This window comes from Herpailurus yagouaroundi, unplaced genomic scaffold (genome assembly GCF_014898765.1).
Source record: "Herpailurus yagouaroundi ecotype Mexico unplaced genomic scaffold, PumYag 182, whole genome shotgun sequence".
Lineage (NCBI taxonomy): Eukaryota > Metazoa > Chordata > Mammalia > Carnivora > Felidae > Herpailurus > Herpailurus yagouaroundi.
The window spans coordinates 18,306,947-18,319,350 of NW_024412413.1; the positions used below are offsets into that span (position 1 = coordinate 18,306,947).

Sequence of the window (12,404 nt, forward strand, 5' to 3'; positions counted from 1 at the left end):
CCTCAGTGCTGCCTACTGTCTTTCAGTGCTGCCTGACATTTTGTCAGTGCTCATCTCTTTGGGGCACAGTCTTTTGGTTCTTAGAGTCCTCTCTTGCCTTGAAAAGATATGAGAGAGAAACGGAGGATTGTAGGTGAAAGTCAATGACATATTCACTCAAGACTTGGTTAACAGTTAATTTGTTAATCGCCTTTGAGTCGTGTATATATTTTGTCTGTCACCGTCTACGACCAGGACACAAGAGAGTGCAGGGCAGGTAAATTCTCCCTGGGGAGCTGGGAAAGTGTGAGTTCAGAAGACAGACCGGAGAAGGGACACACGGAAGTTCGTCCTGAGCACATGGAGGTGTGCCTGGAGAGGAGGCCCAAACTGAGCATCAAAATGGCAAACTGGGTCAACCTAGCAGACAAATGACACCTACGGCACGGTTTTACCTTTGGTGGCTGTCCTATTGCGAGACACCCCAGTTCCAAGCATCATGTGCTCACCTGTCCAGGACCGTCATATATGCACACTGTAGACTTTGCAGAGCAGTTTCCATAGTTCGTCTGGCAAGGGTCTACTGGTAAGCACACTCGGCCATCCCCGTGGTAGCCTTCTTGACACGTGCAACTGTGCCGATTCGGTCCCTCGTACGTGCAAAGAGCGTGAGGATGGCATACTTCTTTTAAACATGGATTGATGGCTTGAGAGGCAATGACAGGATAAGAGCTCATCAAAGTTGCACAGGCAATTCATTGTTTTAAGAGAGAGAGAAACAGTTCATCTTACCCCACCTGATGCCCCCTACCTGTTGAACAGATTCATGTATGGCTGTCAGAGATTATAACTAAAAATATTGTATTGATATATTACTATGCCATGTTATGTGTGGATTTAAATATAAAATAGCATGAAAGAAAGCACTAATTCTTGTAGTATTTATATGCACTGGCCCTGTCTAAGCATTTGCCATACATTAACTCAGTTAATTCTTACAACAACTCTCTAAGAGAGGAGCCATTATTATTCTCATTTGATAGATAGGAGAATGGAGGCACAGGCAGGTTAAAGAATTTGTCCAAGGTCATGTAGTTCATAATAAGCAGATCTGGGATTTGAATGCTGGCAGCCTGACTTGAGAGTTCATGTTCAATACATAACACAACCTCTCACAAAGTGAATGAGCATGAAAAGAAAAAGAAAGGAAGGGAGGAAGGAAAGAAGGAAGGAAGGAAAGAAAGAAGGGAAGGAAGGGAGGGAAGGAAGGAAGGAGGGAAGGAAGGAAGGAAGGATAAAGAAAGAAGAAAGACAGACTGTATTTTATCCTAACATTGATATGGTTGATATAAAACTATGTGTAAGAATCTATTTATGTGCTTCGATAATAGAAGCAGAAATTGCCACTTACTGAAAAGCTACCACAGATGAACATTTTCTCGGTACTTGTTATATATTTCATTTAACTTAACACAGAGAGAAATAGAAGTATCATTGTGTTAACATTAGAAAGGTTATGAAGTTTTGTTTTTTTTTTTTTCTGTTTAGTAACCTAAACATCTCAATGAATGACTAGCAGGATCTAAATCCTACTCACGTTCACAGTATTGGCCATCGCCTTGGTAATTGGGAAGGCATTTGCATACTAGTTTTGTTTCATCTTGGCTGGAAGGTGAGCATCTGGAATTTTCTGGGCAGAGCAAGTCTGCACATTCAGGGATGGCTGCAAAGGAATATTGTTGAGGTACCTGCATTAGTAGAATAACGGATTCTGAAAAATTCAACCAATGTAATGTTCTTTGTGATTAAAAAGAGTAATTAAAAAAGACTCACTGCAACCGTTCAAAAAACCCCAGGATGTAGAAAGTAAAAATTAACTCTTTCTTATTCTCATTCTTCCATTTCATTCCCAAAGTAAACAATATCAACAACCCATATACTACATTCACCTATAAATTTATTTAGATGTTTTTTTAAACAAAATGGAATCCTGTGAAAATATTTAGCAAATTGATTTTTAATTTAACAAATATTATGGAGTTATTTAAGGATCCACTGTAATCTCTAACAACTGTGTGGTGCTTCATCACATCGGGGGCACAGATGGTTGTCAGAAACTATAAGGAATCTGGCATATTATCCAATATGCAAAGCTACGAAATTGAGCTAATGTAGTTCCATGGATGCTAGTAGAAGCTATGAGATTCCTGGGTCAGAGATGAAGGACAGTTTATTGCTTACATCAAGAGTAATAGCCAGAGTGTTGGCAGTTTTGCATTAATTCTTCCAAGCCCCAAGTCCCCTGGGACAATGTAGAAAGGGTCATGAAGTGGATTTCATTTCATTACAGGGGAGGAGCCCCAATCTTAGGGAATCTAAGTTTTGTTTTATTTTTCAAGTACTAGGCAATGTATTAGTTAGGGCCCAGGCAGGAGACAGAAACCACACAATAAGGGAATGTTTTAGTGTAAAGAATTATCAATGGAAAATTACAATAATGGGGAATTGGTTCATGAGTGTTAAAAGGAATTCTAAAGAATGAAGAAATAGCAGGTATATAAAGAGCAACCTCTTTCCTAGGGTTGAGATAAATAAATACCCAAGGTAGAGCCTTCCTCTGTCCAGGACTGAGATCCAGAGGTCACTGGAAAAGGCATGCCTTGGTCACTGAATGGTAGAGAAGGTGCTGAGGTGCCTTAATGGTGAGACTTGCTGGAAATCTTCCCCTTAGGGCTCTAGGGAAGGTCATCCACAAAGAGGTGCCAAGCTTCCCGGGTTCACTTAGTGCCTGGGAAGCTGCTGGCCACTGGGTGCTACCAGAACCAGAAACTAAGAAGCCACCCCCACAGAAGTGTAGTATAGTTTTGTGGCTGGGGCCAGAGCATCTTCAGGGGTCAGCTGTGTGGGAGAGGTGGGATGGCTGGCTCTCCAGATGGCCAACCCTGCAGACACCTTGGTGTGCATGGCATCGAGGAGAAGCCATACCAAACAGTGAGCACATCTCTGCATGGTGGGGCACAGGCCTGTGCTGTCTGGGGCTCCTGGCTCTACTGCTGCCACCTCAGTCAAGCACTTGACAAAGTATGCAGTGGTCAAACCCTGGAGGAAGCTGAGCCCTGCAGGAATCTATCACTGGATAAACTGTGTAGGACTGAGCAGTGGAGAAAAACCATGTTCTCTGGGGCTCTGGTGAGTGAGCTAAACCAGAAACAGGAGGAGAAAACCCTTCCTTCTTCAGTGTCCCTCCAAAACTCTCTATTGATAAGACTTCATGTCTTGCTAGCTGGCAAGTGAGAGATATTTACAAGTTCCTCTCCATTATCACAGAGCAGGCAAAGAGGACAACTTTTGAGCTGAAAGCAAGCCATTGATAACTAGAACAGGCAGTAAGCCTGTCTATACTTCGTTCCCAAGAGAAACCCTACATCTTCCAAGGCTGTTTGTGATACAAACATCCTTGAAAAGATATTGGAGTGAAGAGCAGTCAGTGTGCCACACTCAAGAGGCATGTAAATATGAGACACTCAACTGGGGATTGTCCCCAACAGTGGCTAGTTGAACCAAACATTGATAGAGAATATTCCCCCAATTCTTTCCATAGAGTAGAATTGTTGCCAGGAAGTGGCTGCCCTTTCAAGGATTACATTTTCAACCCCTTTGCATCCAGGTGGGGTCATGTGACTACTTTCCATTGATGGAATATTGAGAGGAATTTGTATGTGTCATCTTGGATTTCATAAGCAGGGACTTTTCCATCCTGTCTTCTTTCCATGGCTCAAAGCAGAGCACTCTGAGGTGCTATAGAATGGCAGAGGCACAAAATAGAAAAATCTGGAACTGTAATCGCCATGTAGCGGGAAGCTGGTGTCAGATTCCCACACTGGACTGTACATGAGTAAGCCAGAGGTTCCCTAAATTCTCAGGTCATAGTGTTTAGTATCTTAACTTTCTTCATGTCCCAAAAGAAATACCTACCAGGTCCATTTATGAAGTTGTTAGAACCAAGGAATTCAGTAAGTGTGTCATGAGACCTTAGGAGCCATTTGAAAAAGTAATGTGGTTAATATAAAGAGAAAGATTTTTACTTCATTTTCAAATAGCCACATTTACTTGTAAATGGAATATGTGAGCTTCTTTTTTTAAAAAACATGCTTATTTATTTATTTTGAGAGACAGAGAGCACATGCATGTGTGGTTCACATCCCATGAACTGTGAGATCATGACCTGAGCCAAAATCAAGAGTTAGAGGCTCAACCGACTGAGCCACCCAGGTGCCCCTGGAATGTGTGAGCTTTTGGACACTGCCCAACTTCTTAAACCTTGGAATCAGATTGGAAACCATCACGCTTATTCCATTAGAAAGGATTTTTACATGATACCTGCTTTTTATCTTAGCAAGCACTGAAAACACAGCTTTATAAAGATATGATATTGTTGAAAGGGATGTAGTGCTACCTAATGTTGAAATTGTGAACTAACTCAAGCTAGCATTTGTACAGTACTCTGCAGATGCATCACTGTCTCCCTCAAAAGTTTAAAATATCCCAGGGGCACCTGGGTGGCTTGTTGCTTAAGCATTCAACTTTAGTTCAGGTCATGATCTCACAGTTTGTGAGTTCGAGCCCTGCACTGGGCTCTGTGCTGACAACTCAGAGCCTGGAGCCTGCTTTGGATTCTGTGTCTCCCTCTCTCTCTCTCTGCCCCTTTCCTGCTTGTGCTCTTGCTCTCTCTCAAAAGTAAGTAAGCAAACTTAAAAAAAAATTAAAATGTCCCCGTAACACCCTTGTGAGTTTGATGTGGTACCTTGGGGTGCCTTGGTACAGTTTTGAAACCTTTGTGTTAGGCCAGTGAATTTTTGTGTTTGTTTCTTACAGCAGCTGGCATTATCCTGACTGGTATAGGATATACCACAGTTCACTCAACCATTTTCTACTGATGAATCTTTCAGTCGTTTCCAGACAACACTGTTATGGATTTCTTGGTACATATATTCTTACCTACTGGTGCTTGTGTCTCTCTTTTTCCAGGTAAATCCCTAGAATTGGGGCCAGAGCAGCAAACTATAAGCATTATTTTAAAATTTAATGGATAAATTTCCCTCAGGTTGCAGCAATTCATCTCTCTGTTGACAGTACTGTGATTTTCCTCATACCCACAGGTGGGTATTATCTATCTTTGCAATCTATGTAACATAGTGAGCAAAAAACTAAAACCAAACCCAAACCTCCAAATCTCTGAAATACCACTTCATTATGGTTTTAAATGAACCTGTGATTCATTTGCATTTCTGCATGGGGGTAAGCACTTTTTCTATACCTGTTGGCTAGTTTTTATTTCTTCTCCTGTGAAGTCGCTGCTCTTTGGCAAATGGCCTATGGACTTTATGTTATTAGAAAAACTTTTCTGCTCTGTGGGTTGCAAATATTTTGTGCCAGTCTATTGTTTACCTTTTGATTTGGCAGAATTATTTTGTCATTTGGAGGCAAATATGTCTATGTTCTTCATGAAGCTGGCTTCTGGACTATGTCTGCTATCTTATTAAAAAAAATCTTTGCTCATGAGTCCACTGGGCAATGACAGGAGTGGCCTTAGAAGTAGGCTGACTGAGGTCTACAAAAGGGGTTATCCTATTCATTCGAGTTTCATTCTGCTGTTGATTTGAACGGGTCATTTGAGCGTCTGCCCCCTCCAGAGGCTGTGTTTTATTCATCGTCCTTACTGTTAATAGTGCCTCAGTGATTTTCAATAAAATGAGTTGGAATTCGTTGAATTGGAATCTTGTCCAATCCTTTCATTTTATAGATCAGAAGAGTAAAATCCAGAGGATAAGTGAGGCTAGTGTCACAGGAAGAATGTCCAATTTCATAATGGATAAGCTCCAAATTCACCCTTCATTACCTGCTCTTTGATAAGATTCCGACCATTTCTCCTTTACAGTGATATGTTAAGTTTGGCCAGTAGGGGGTGCTTGAGGGCCATTGTAGGAGAAGGCTCCTCTTGTTGCTTCCTTTGTGCAGCGTTGTGTTTCTGCTGTGTTTGCTTGCTGCTGTTGCATAGTCTGTCAGTGGTGCAAACGTGTGAGGACATTCAGTGATGCTCTGCCCCAGCCATGCACTCAGAGTATACACTCTATTGGTGGCCCTGCATCCTCAACCTGGACTTAGTGACCACCTTCTTGCAGCTTTTCCACACACGGACATTGCACACTCCAAGTCTGGCACCCACCACACCCCAACTCCCTCTGTGTGCTTGCCCACCAGGCTTGGCTCATCAGTGTCCCGGAGGGTTGTTTTTCGTGTGCCTAATGACTGTGGATCCATGCCGGCTTGGGCAAACCAGAAAACTTCTTCTCTACCCAGTGGGCTGCCACCATACCTTCTCCAAAAAGATTTGAACTCAGCCTTGGGGATGGCCACCCTTTCCAAGTTTGTCCTTCTCTGTTATGCTCGGCCGCCCTAGAGTTCACTTTGCGTTTTTGTGGCCACTCTCCTGTCATATCTTGCTAATTCTTTATATTAAACTTCCCTTGTTTCGATCACCCTGTGGTTTCTACCTCTTGCTTGGGCCCAGTATGATAGAGCATTTAAAGAATTTCAAATGATCTGAGTTCCAGCTCTTCGATTTAGTAGTTTTATGACCTCTAGTGAATCACTTAACCTTAGTGGGTCTCTGTTTCCTATGAATATGTTCTGTCCTTGAGACCTGCAACTGAGAACACACCTTACCTCCCTTACTGGGTGGCCAACTTATTACAATGACCTTGGCTGGTTTTCCAACCCTCTCTATTCTATCCTTTGCACTGTCACCAGTTTGACCTTCCTAAAGCATAGCTATGTCAGTACGTTGCTCCCAAATCTTCCATGAGTTCCACTCTTCTAGACTATCTCTTCCCTCCCCTCCCCTTCCCACTCCTCCCTTCCCCCTCCCATCCTCTCTTTTTCTTTTTTTCCCTGTCTTTTTAATTTTTGGTGTTCTCCCAGGAAAACATTTGATGGCACCTTGCCCATGTAGAGCCCCAGGATGCGACTATGTGAATACAAAGTGGAAGCACATATGTCTGTGCCTATCTGACCCAGTATAGCGTCAAGGAAAGCAGTAGTACTTACGCTTGTCACAGTTGGGGCCAGCGTACCCGGAGTAGCACTCACAGCTTCCGTCACCGTCCACCCCACCATTGCATATGCCGTGCACACAGCTGCACACTGCAGACAGAACACGGGGGTTGTTCATTACTCAATGGAGACCTCTTCCAAAGATTCTGGAGGAGTAATGCTTTGAGATAGTTTTTATTGAGAATCTGCATGATGAGAGGGGAAGAACCATAAATTTGGGGTCCCAGAGACCCTGGTTTAGATCTTGGCTTCATTTCCCTTTTATTACCTTCAATTTATTTACATATAACATGAGGGCAGTAATCCCTTCCTCATGCAATTTCTCCAGCTGGATGAGATAATGTGTTGGTGCACTGGAATGCACTGGAGTGCTTTTCTCTACTTTTAAACTAGTTACTTCATCTTTGTACACCTCAAGAAGAGAATTAACTTGTTGTTTGGTATGCGTCTGTCATATTTAACACAGAGAAGCTACCACTGGCTCAATCATTACTGGTGGTGGGGATCTACTCTCTACTAGAGTAAATCCTACTTCCTGAATGATGGGGGAAATTCAAGCATAAAAAAGAAATTTGAAAGGGCAGAGAATAACTATGCCATGATTTCTAGCTTGAAATAGCAGGCGTTTTGACTCACTGACAGACCGTTTCAGAAATGACAAATGAGGGGGCATTTGAAATAAATAGTCAATTCCTTAGCACTCAGTTTGCAGCTCATTTGTAGCAAGATTTATTACCTGGCTGGGTTGCCAGCATCCTAGGCCCAGACCTCTGTGCAACATACTGTATTGGTTTCCTTTTGCTGCTGGAACAAATTACCTCACAACTTAATTATGACTTAAAACCACACAAATTTATTATCTTAATTAAATTAATTAATTAATTAATTAATTCTTAATTCTCTTTTGCCATGTAACCTAACACATTTACAAGTTCCAGGGATCCGGATACGGACTTCTTTGGGGGGGGGGGCATACTTCTGCCTATTACACATGCATTCAGTGTCAGCCAATTTCATATTAATTCAAGTGAAACATAAGAAGACCCACTTGCTTAAAAACATAACCAAATACTGGAAAAGCAAGGATTAATAAAGTATTCCAAACATCTAATAAAAAAATCCTTTGAATTCTTGTGTCCACCTCAATCTCCTGCTTTTTGTATCCATCAGAACTGTTCTCCTTCAGGTGTTTATCATGTTTTGCCTGGACTGTTGCAGTAGCATTTTACCTGGCCTTGCTGTCCAAGCTCTCACCTCTCCATTCCACCCATTTCATATGATCAGTAATGGCATCAGGTGATCTTCCCCCCAAATATCTCAGTGACTCCCAACTGATAACCAAATGAAATCTAAATCCCTCTCTTTGGCGAACAAGGCTCTGTCCAATCTAATTCCAACAACTTTACTTTTCAGTTTCCATTGCTTCCTTTTATACATCTTAGGTTCTAAGCACATGGGGACGACTCATTAGTTTATCTTCCTCCCTTTATAACACATATTGAACACCTCTCTTGTCCAGGGTGCTGTGCTTGGGATTAATGACCCAGAGATAAAAAGGGTAAAGTCCGTGCCCTCCAAGTCTAACGGCAGAGGAAGGCAGCCCATCCCAACACAGCGTGACACACACTAGGACAGGATAGATCAATGACAATGGGAGGAAGAGATGGGTGGGCTGGCCTAGGAGAGACACGCCTCCTGCATCTCACACCTCCATGACTTAGCCTCCAACATGCTCTCTTTTGCATGCCAACGGAAATCCCCGAGTGGCTCTGTGGCTTCTGTCACGACTGCTGACCCTTGCTGCTGACTTTGTTTGACCAATGGTGGTAGTAGGCTCTCAGGCATAGACAGTCTGGTGTGATAGTGGACCAGGTTTAAAGTTGGTAGTTACAGTAGGGTGTGGTAGGGGACAAGGTACAAAGAAGGTGCTGTTGGAGCCCAGAGAAGCAGATTCTGCATTGGGACCACTGAGTGGCACAACGGAGGTGGGGGCTTTGGTTGGCCTTGAAGGGTGAGCAGCTCCCCGACTCACGGTGACCAGGAGAGGCAGCTATCGGGTTATTTTTATTGTTGCCCATTGTCATTGTTCATTTCTCTGTCCAGATGTGATTTCTCAGTGGCTTAGTTTCTGTGTCTTGTTCCAGCATGGATATAGCAAGTCATCGATGGTGATATTCCGTGAAATTGTCTGTGCTCAGTGGGGCAGCACCACAGCCTAGCTGGGAGCAAAAAGGCTGACCGCCAACAGCTGTCAGGGCTGCTTTTTCTTTCTCAGTGTGTGCATTTTTTTTCTTCTATTAGACGGAATCCCTTGGAAGCCCTCACCCCCTCTCTGTATTTACCTACAACATTTTTTGTGGGGGCTTTATAACCATACCAATAACTGTACAACTAGATTATCAACAAAGACAACATCCTGCAGGACCAGGATTCAGCTGAGGAGGGGAGAAAGGATATAGGGAGAGAAGGGGGAGGCAGGGCAGAAGGTGGGGAGAATGAGACAGGGTAGCTCAAGTGCAGAGCTGGATCCTGCCTTTCTTTGGTATTTTTTTAATAACTTTATTTTAATATTTTAATAACTATTTATTTTAATAAATATTTTAAATTTTTAATATTTTAATAACTTTATTTTTAAAGTTTATTTATTTATGTCGACAGAGATAGAGCATGAGCAGGAGAGGGGCAGAGAGAGGGACAGAGAATCCCAAGCAGGCTCCACACTGGCAGTGCAGAGCCCAACATGGGCCTCAAACCCACGAACTGTGAGATCATGACCTGAGCCAAAACCAAGAGTTGGACATTTAACCGACTGAGCCACCCTGGCGCCCCTTGATTACTGAGTTTTTGATGCCCATTTAAATTTGGCACCTGAGGCATGTCCCTCCCTCAGCTCACTGTAGAACGGGCCCTGCACTTCCCTCTGTTGAGCACTTACTACCCATCAGGCATTTTGCCACTTGCTTTACTAGCATTATCTCATCTGATGCTAGCCTCACCCTGTGAGGTGGGGCTCATTAACTTTGAATTACGTACAAAAAATGGGAGACACCTAGCTCAACTATTCATTCAGATAATGTGAACTTTTGAATCGGATTTGGAATCGTCATCCTCACTTCAAAAACTGATTTGCCATCCTTTCTATTTTAACAGAGCACTTTGATGTTCACCTACGGCTGTAGCTGTTGGAAGAGGAGTTCCAGAGAGAAGTCAAATTGGTCACGGAGGTAACTGGGGTGTGGAGGGAGGTGTACTATGTCTCAGTAGAGAAGGCTCAATTCAATTCAATTACAAAATATCTACCCAGGGGCACCTGGGTGGCTCAGTCGGTTAAGCATCCAACTCTTGATGTTGGCTCAGGTCATGATCTCACGGTTCGTGAATTCGAGCCCACATTGGGTTCTGTGCTGACAGCGTGGAGCTTGTCTGGGAGTCTCTCTCTCCCTCTCTCTCTGCCCCCCCCGACCTCTCTCTCAAAATAAATAAACATTTTTTAAAAAAGTCATCTCTTTCATTAAAAAAAAACAAAACAAAGTTATCTACCCAGCTCCTACCTAGAGGCAGTCACCGTAGGAGTTACTGGATATATGAATATGAGTAGTTCACAATACCTAAACTCAAGGACTCACAGTGCAGTGGGGAAGCTGGACTAAGAGGTTCAAGGTCTTGAGTGTCATGTAGCCAGTGGAAGAGGGCGAGGAGGCAGAAGGCGGAGTTGAATGTAACTCAGCCCAGGCTCCCAACTTAGATGCTAACTGCTAAAGCTGTCCTTGTCCCTTAGCTTCCCTCTGGGCTACATGCTGTGAGCTTCTCCCTGTGTCCTGTCTTCTGGTATAGACTCTGTACTGGATTAACTGACCAGGCAAGGACAGCCTTGGGGAATGTCTGATACACATTGCAGGATCACCAGCCATTGCCAAGAAAGTGTCCCTGGGAAGGAGAAGTGAGTGGTGGAGGGATTCTGATATGTCTTTTAAAGAGTCCTTGGAATTTTTTTAAACTGGTGTCAGCAAATCTTTAGAGACATGAAAAAACTTGGGGTGTGTGACTTTAAAGGTGTCGAAATTCTGGCCATTTGGGTCAGAGGGACTGTGCCTGAAGCCCTCAGTGCTATGCCACTTGGCAGAGTGAGCTGCTAGCTCTCCCGTGTTCCTGTAGCATCCTGTTACAGATCACAATGGTCACCTGCATTTCCAGATCCTTGGCGAATCTGTCTCCTCTTTAGAATATCATTGTCAGGGGTCTAATGCATGGTAGATCTCACCAGGGGCAGAACAGTGTCGTGTTTGGGCACCCAGGCTCTGGAGTCAGATATTTGGAGCCAAATTCTGCTTCTGTCCCTGAAATAGCTGCTTGACCTTGAGAAACCTGCTTCTTTCTCCATAAAATGAGGAACCCAGCTCGCACAGTTGTGGGAATCCAGAGAGACCATCGCATGTCAAACTTTGCACACTGCCTGGTGCATAGCAGGTGCTCCACAAATGCTAGCTGCTGCTATGAACGTGACACAGCTGTGGGAACGATCTGAGGGTTATGTTGGAGAAAGTGGACTTTGCAATCTGCCCTAACCAGGAGAGAGGCACACAGCAGGCTAGGGCATTGGCAGCGGGGATAAAAATCCTCGGCTGATGTGACTCTAAATCATTTCTAAACTAATCAACAGCAGGATAGGAGAGGGTTCTGGCAGCAGGTTAAAGTCAGTGTTAAAAATAAGCTGTGGCTAATAGAGCTGTCCTACTTACAGACAGAGCTGCCACCGCTATGGGACCAGTGCCCCACTGGATGAAACAACACTGGCACCCAGCGGAGGCCCAGCTGAGAAAGTTTGTAAGTTGCTCTTGTCCTGATTAATGGAAAAGGACCAGCCATCACTGAGCCATCCATCCATCCATCCATCCATCCATCCATCCATCCATCCATCCATGGCTTGCTTACCATTGGACTGATTTTGTCCTCACTGCCTATGTGCTTCCATTGAGTGAGTGTTTGTGACCTGCTGCTTAGGGCTTTGCTACACTGTCAGTCCCACAGGCAGGTGTTATTATTATTCCTGTTTTATAGATGAAGAAGGCTTTGGGAGGTTAAATAGCTTGCCCTGAGTCACACAGCAGCTTGGGGTGGTTTCAAACTCATGACAGTCATATTTCAAAGCCTGATCTCTTAACCATTATGTTCTGGAGCTGCACCATACAATATGGTGGAGACTAGCCACGTGTGGCATATGCGGCTATCTAAATTTATTTATTTTTCTTTATATAATATGTATGTGTGTTATATATATAATGCACATATGTATACATATTTAAATATTTATT

The 12,404-nt window shown here is 43.5% G+C and overlaps 1 protein-coding gene across 4 annotated transcripts in view; it reads right to left on the minus strand.

Annotated features, from left to right (window-relative positions):
* The window catches only part of STAB2 (stabilin 2), a 165,972-nt gene that overhangs the window by 119,297 nt on the left and 34,271 nt on the right, over positions 1 to 12,404 (minus strand). For all 4 annotated transcript variants that reach the window (XM_040491054.1, XM_040491053.1, XM_040491052.1 and 1 more), the window contains exons 6-8: positions 7,087 to 7,182; positions 1,577 to 1,702; positions 489 to 685 (exon numbers count right to left, since the gene is read on the minus strand). In XM_040491054.1, coding sequence (XP_040346988.1) covers positions 489 to 685; positions 1,577 to 1,702; positions 7,087 to 7,182 — 419 coding nt within the window. The remainder of the gene's footprint in view (positions 1 to 488; positions 686 to 1,576; positions 1,703 to 7,086; positions 7,183 to 12,404) is intronic.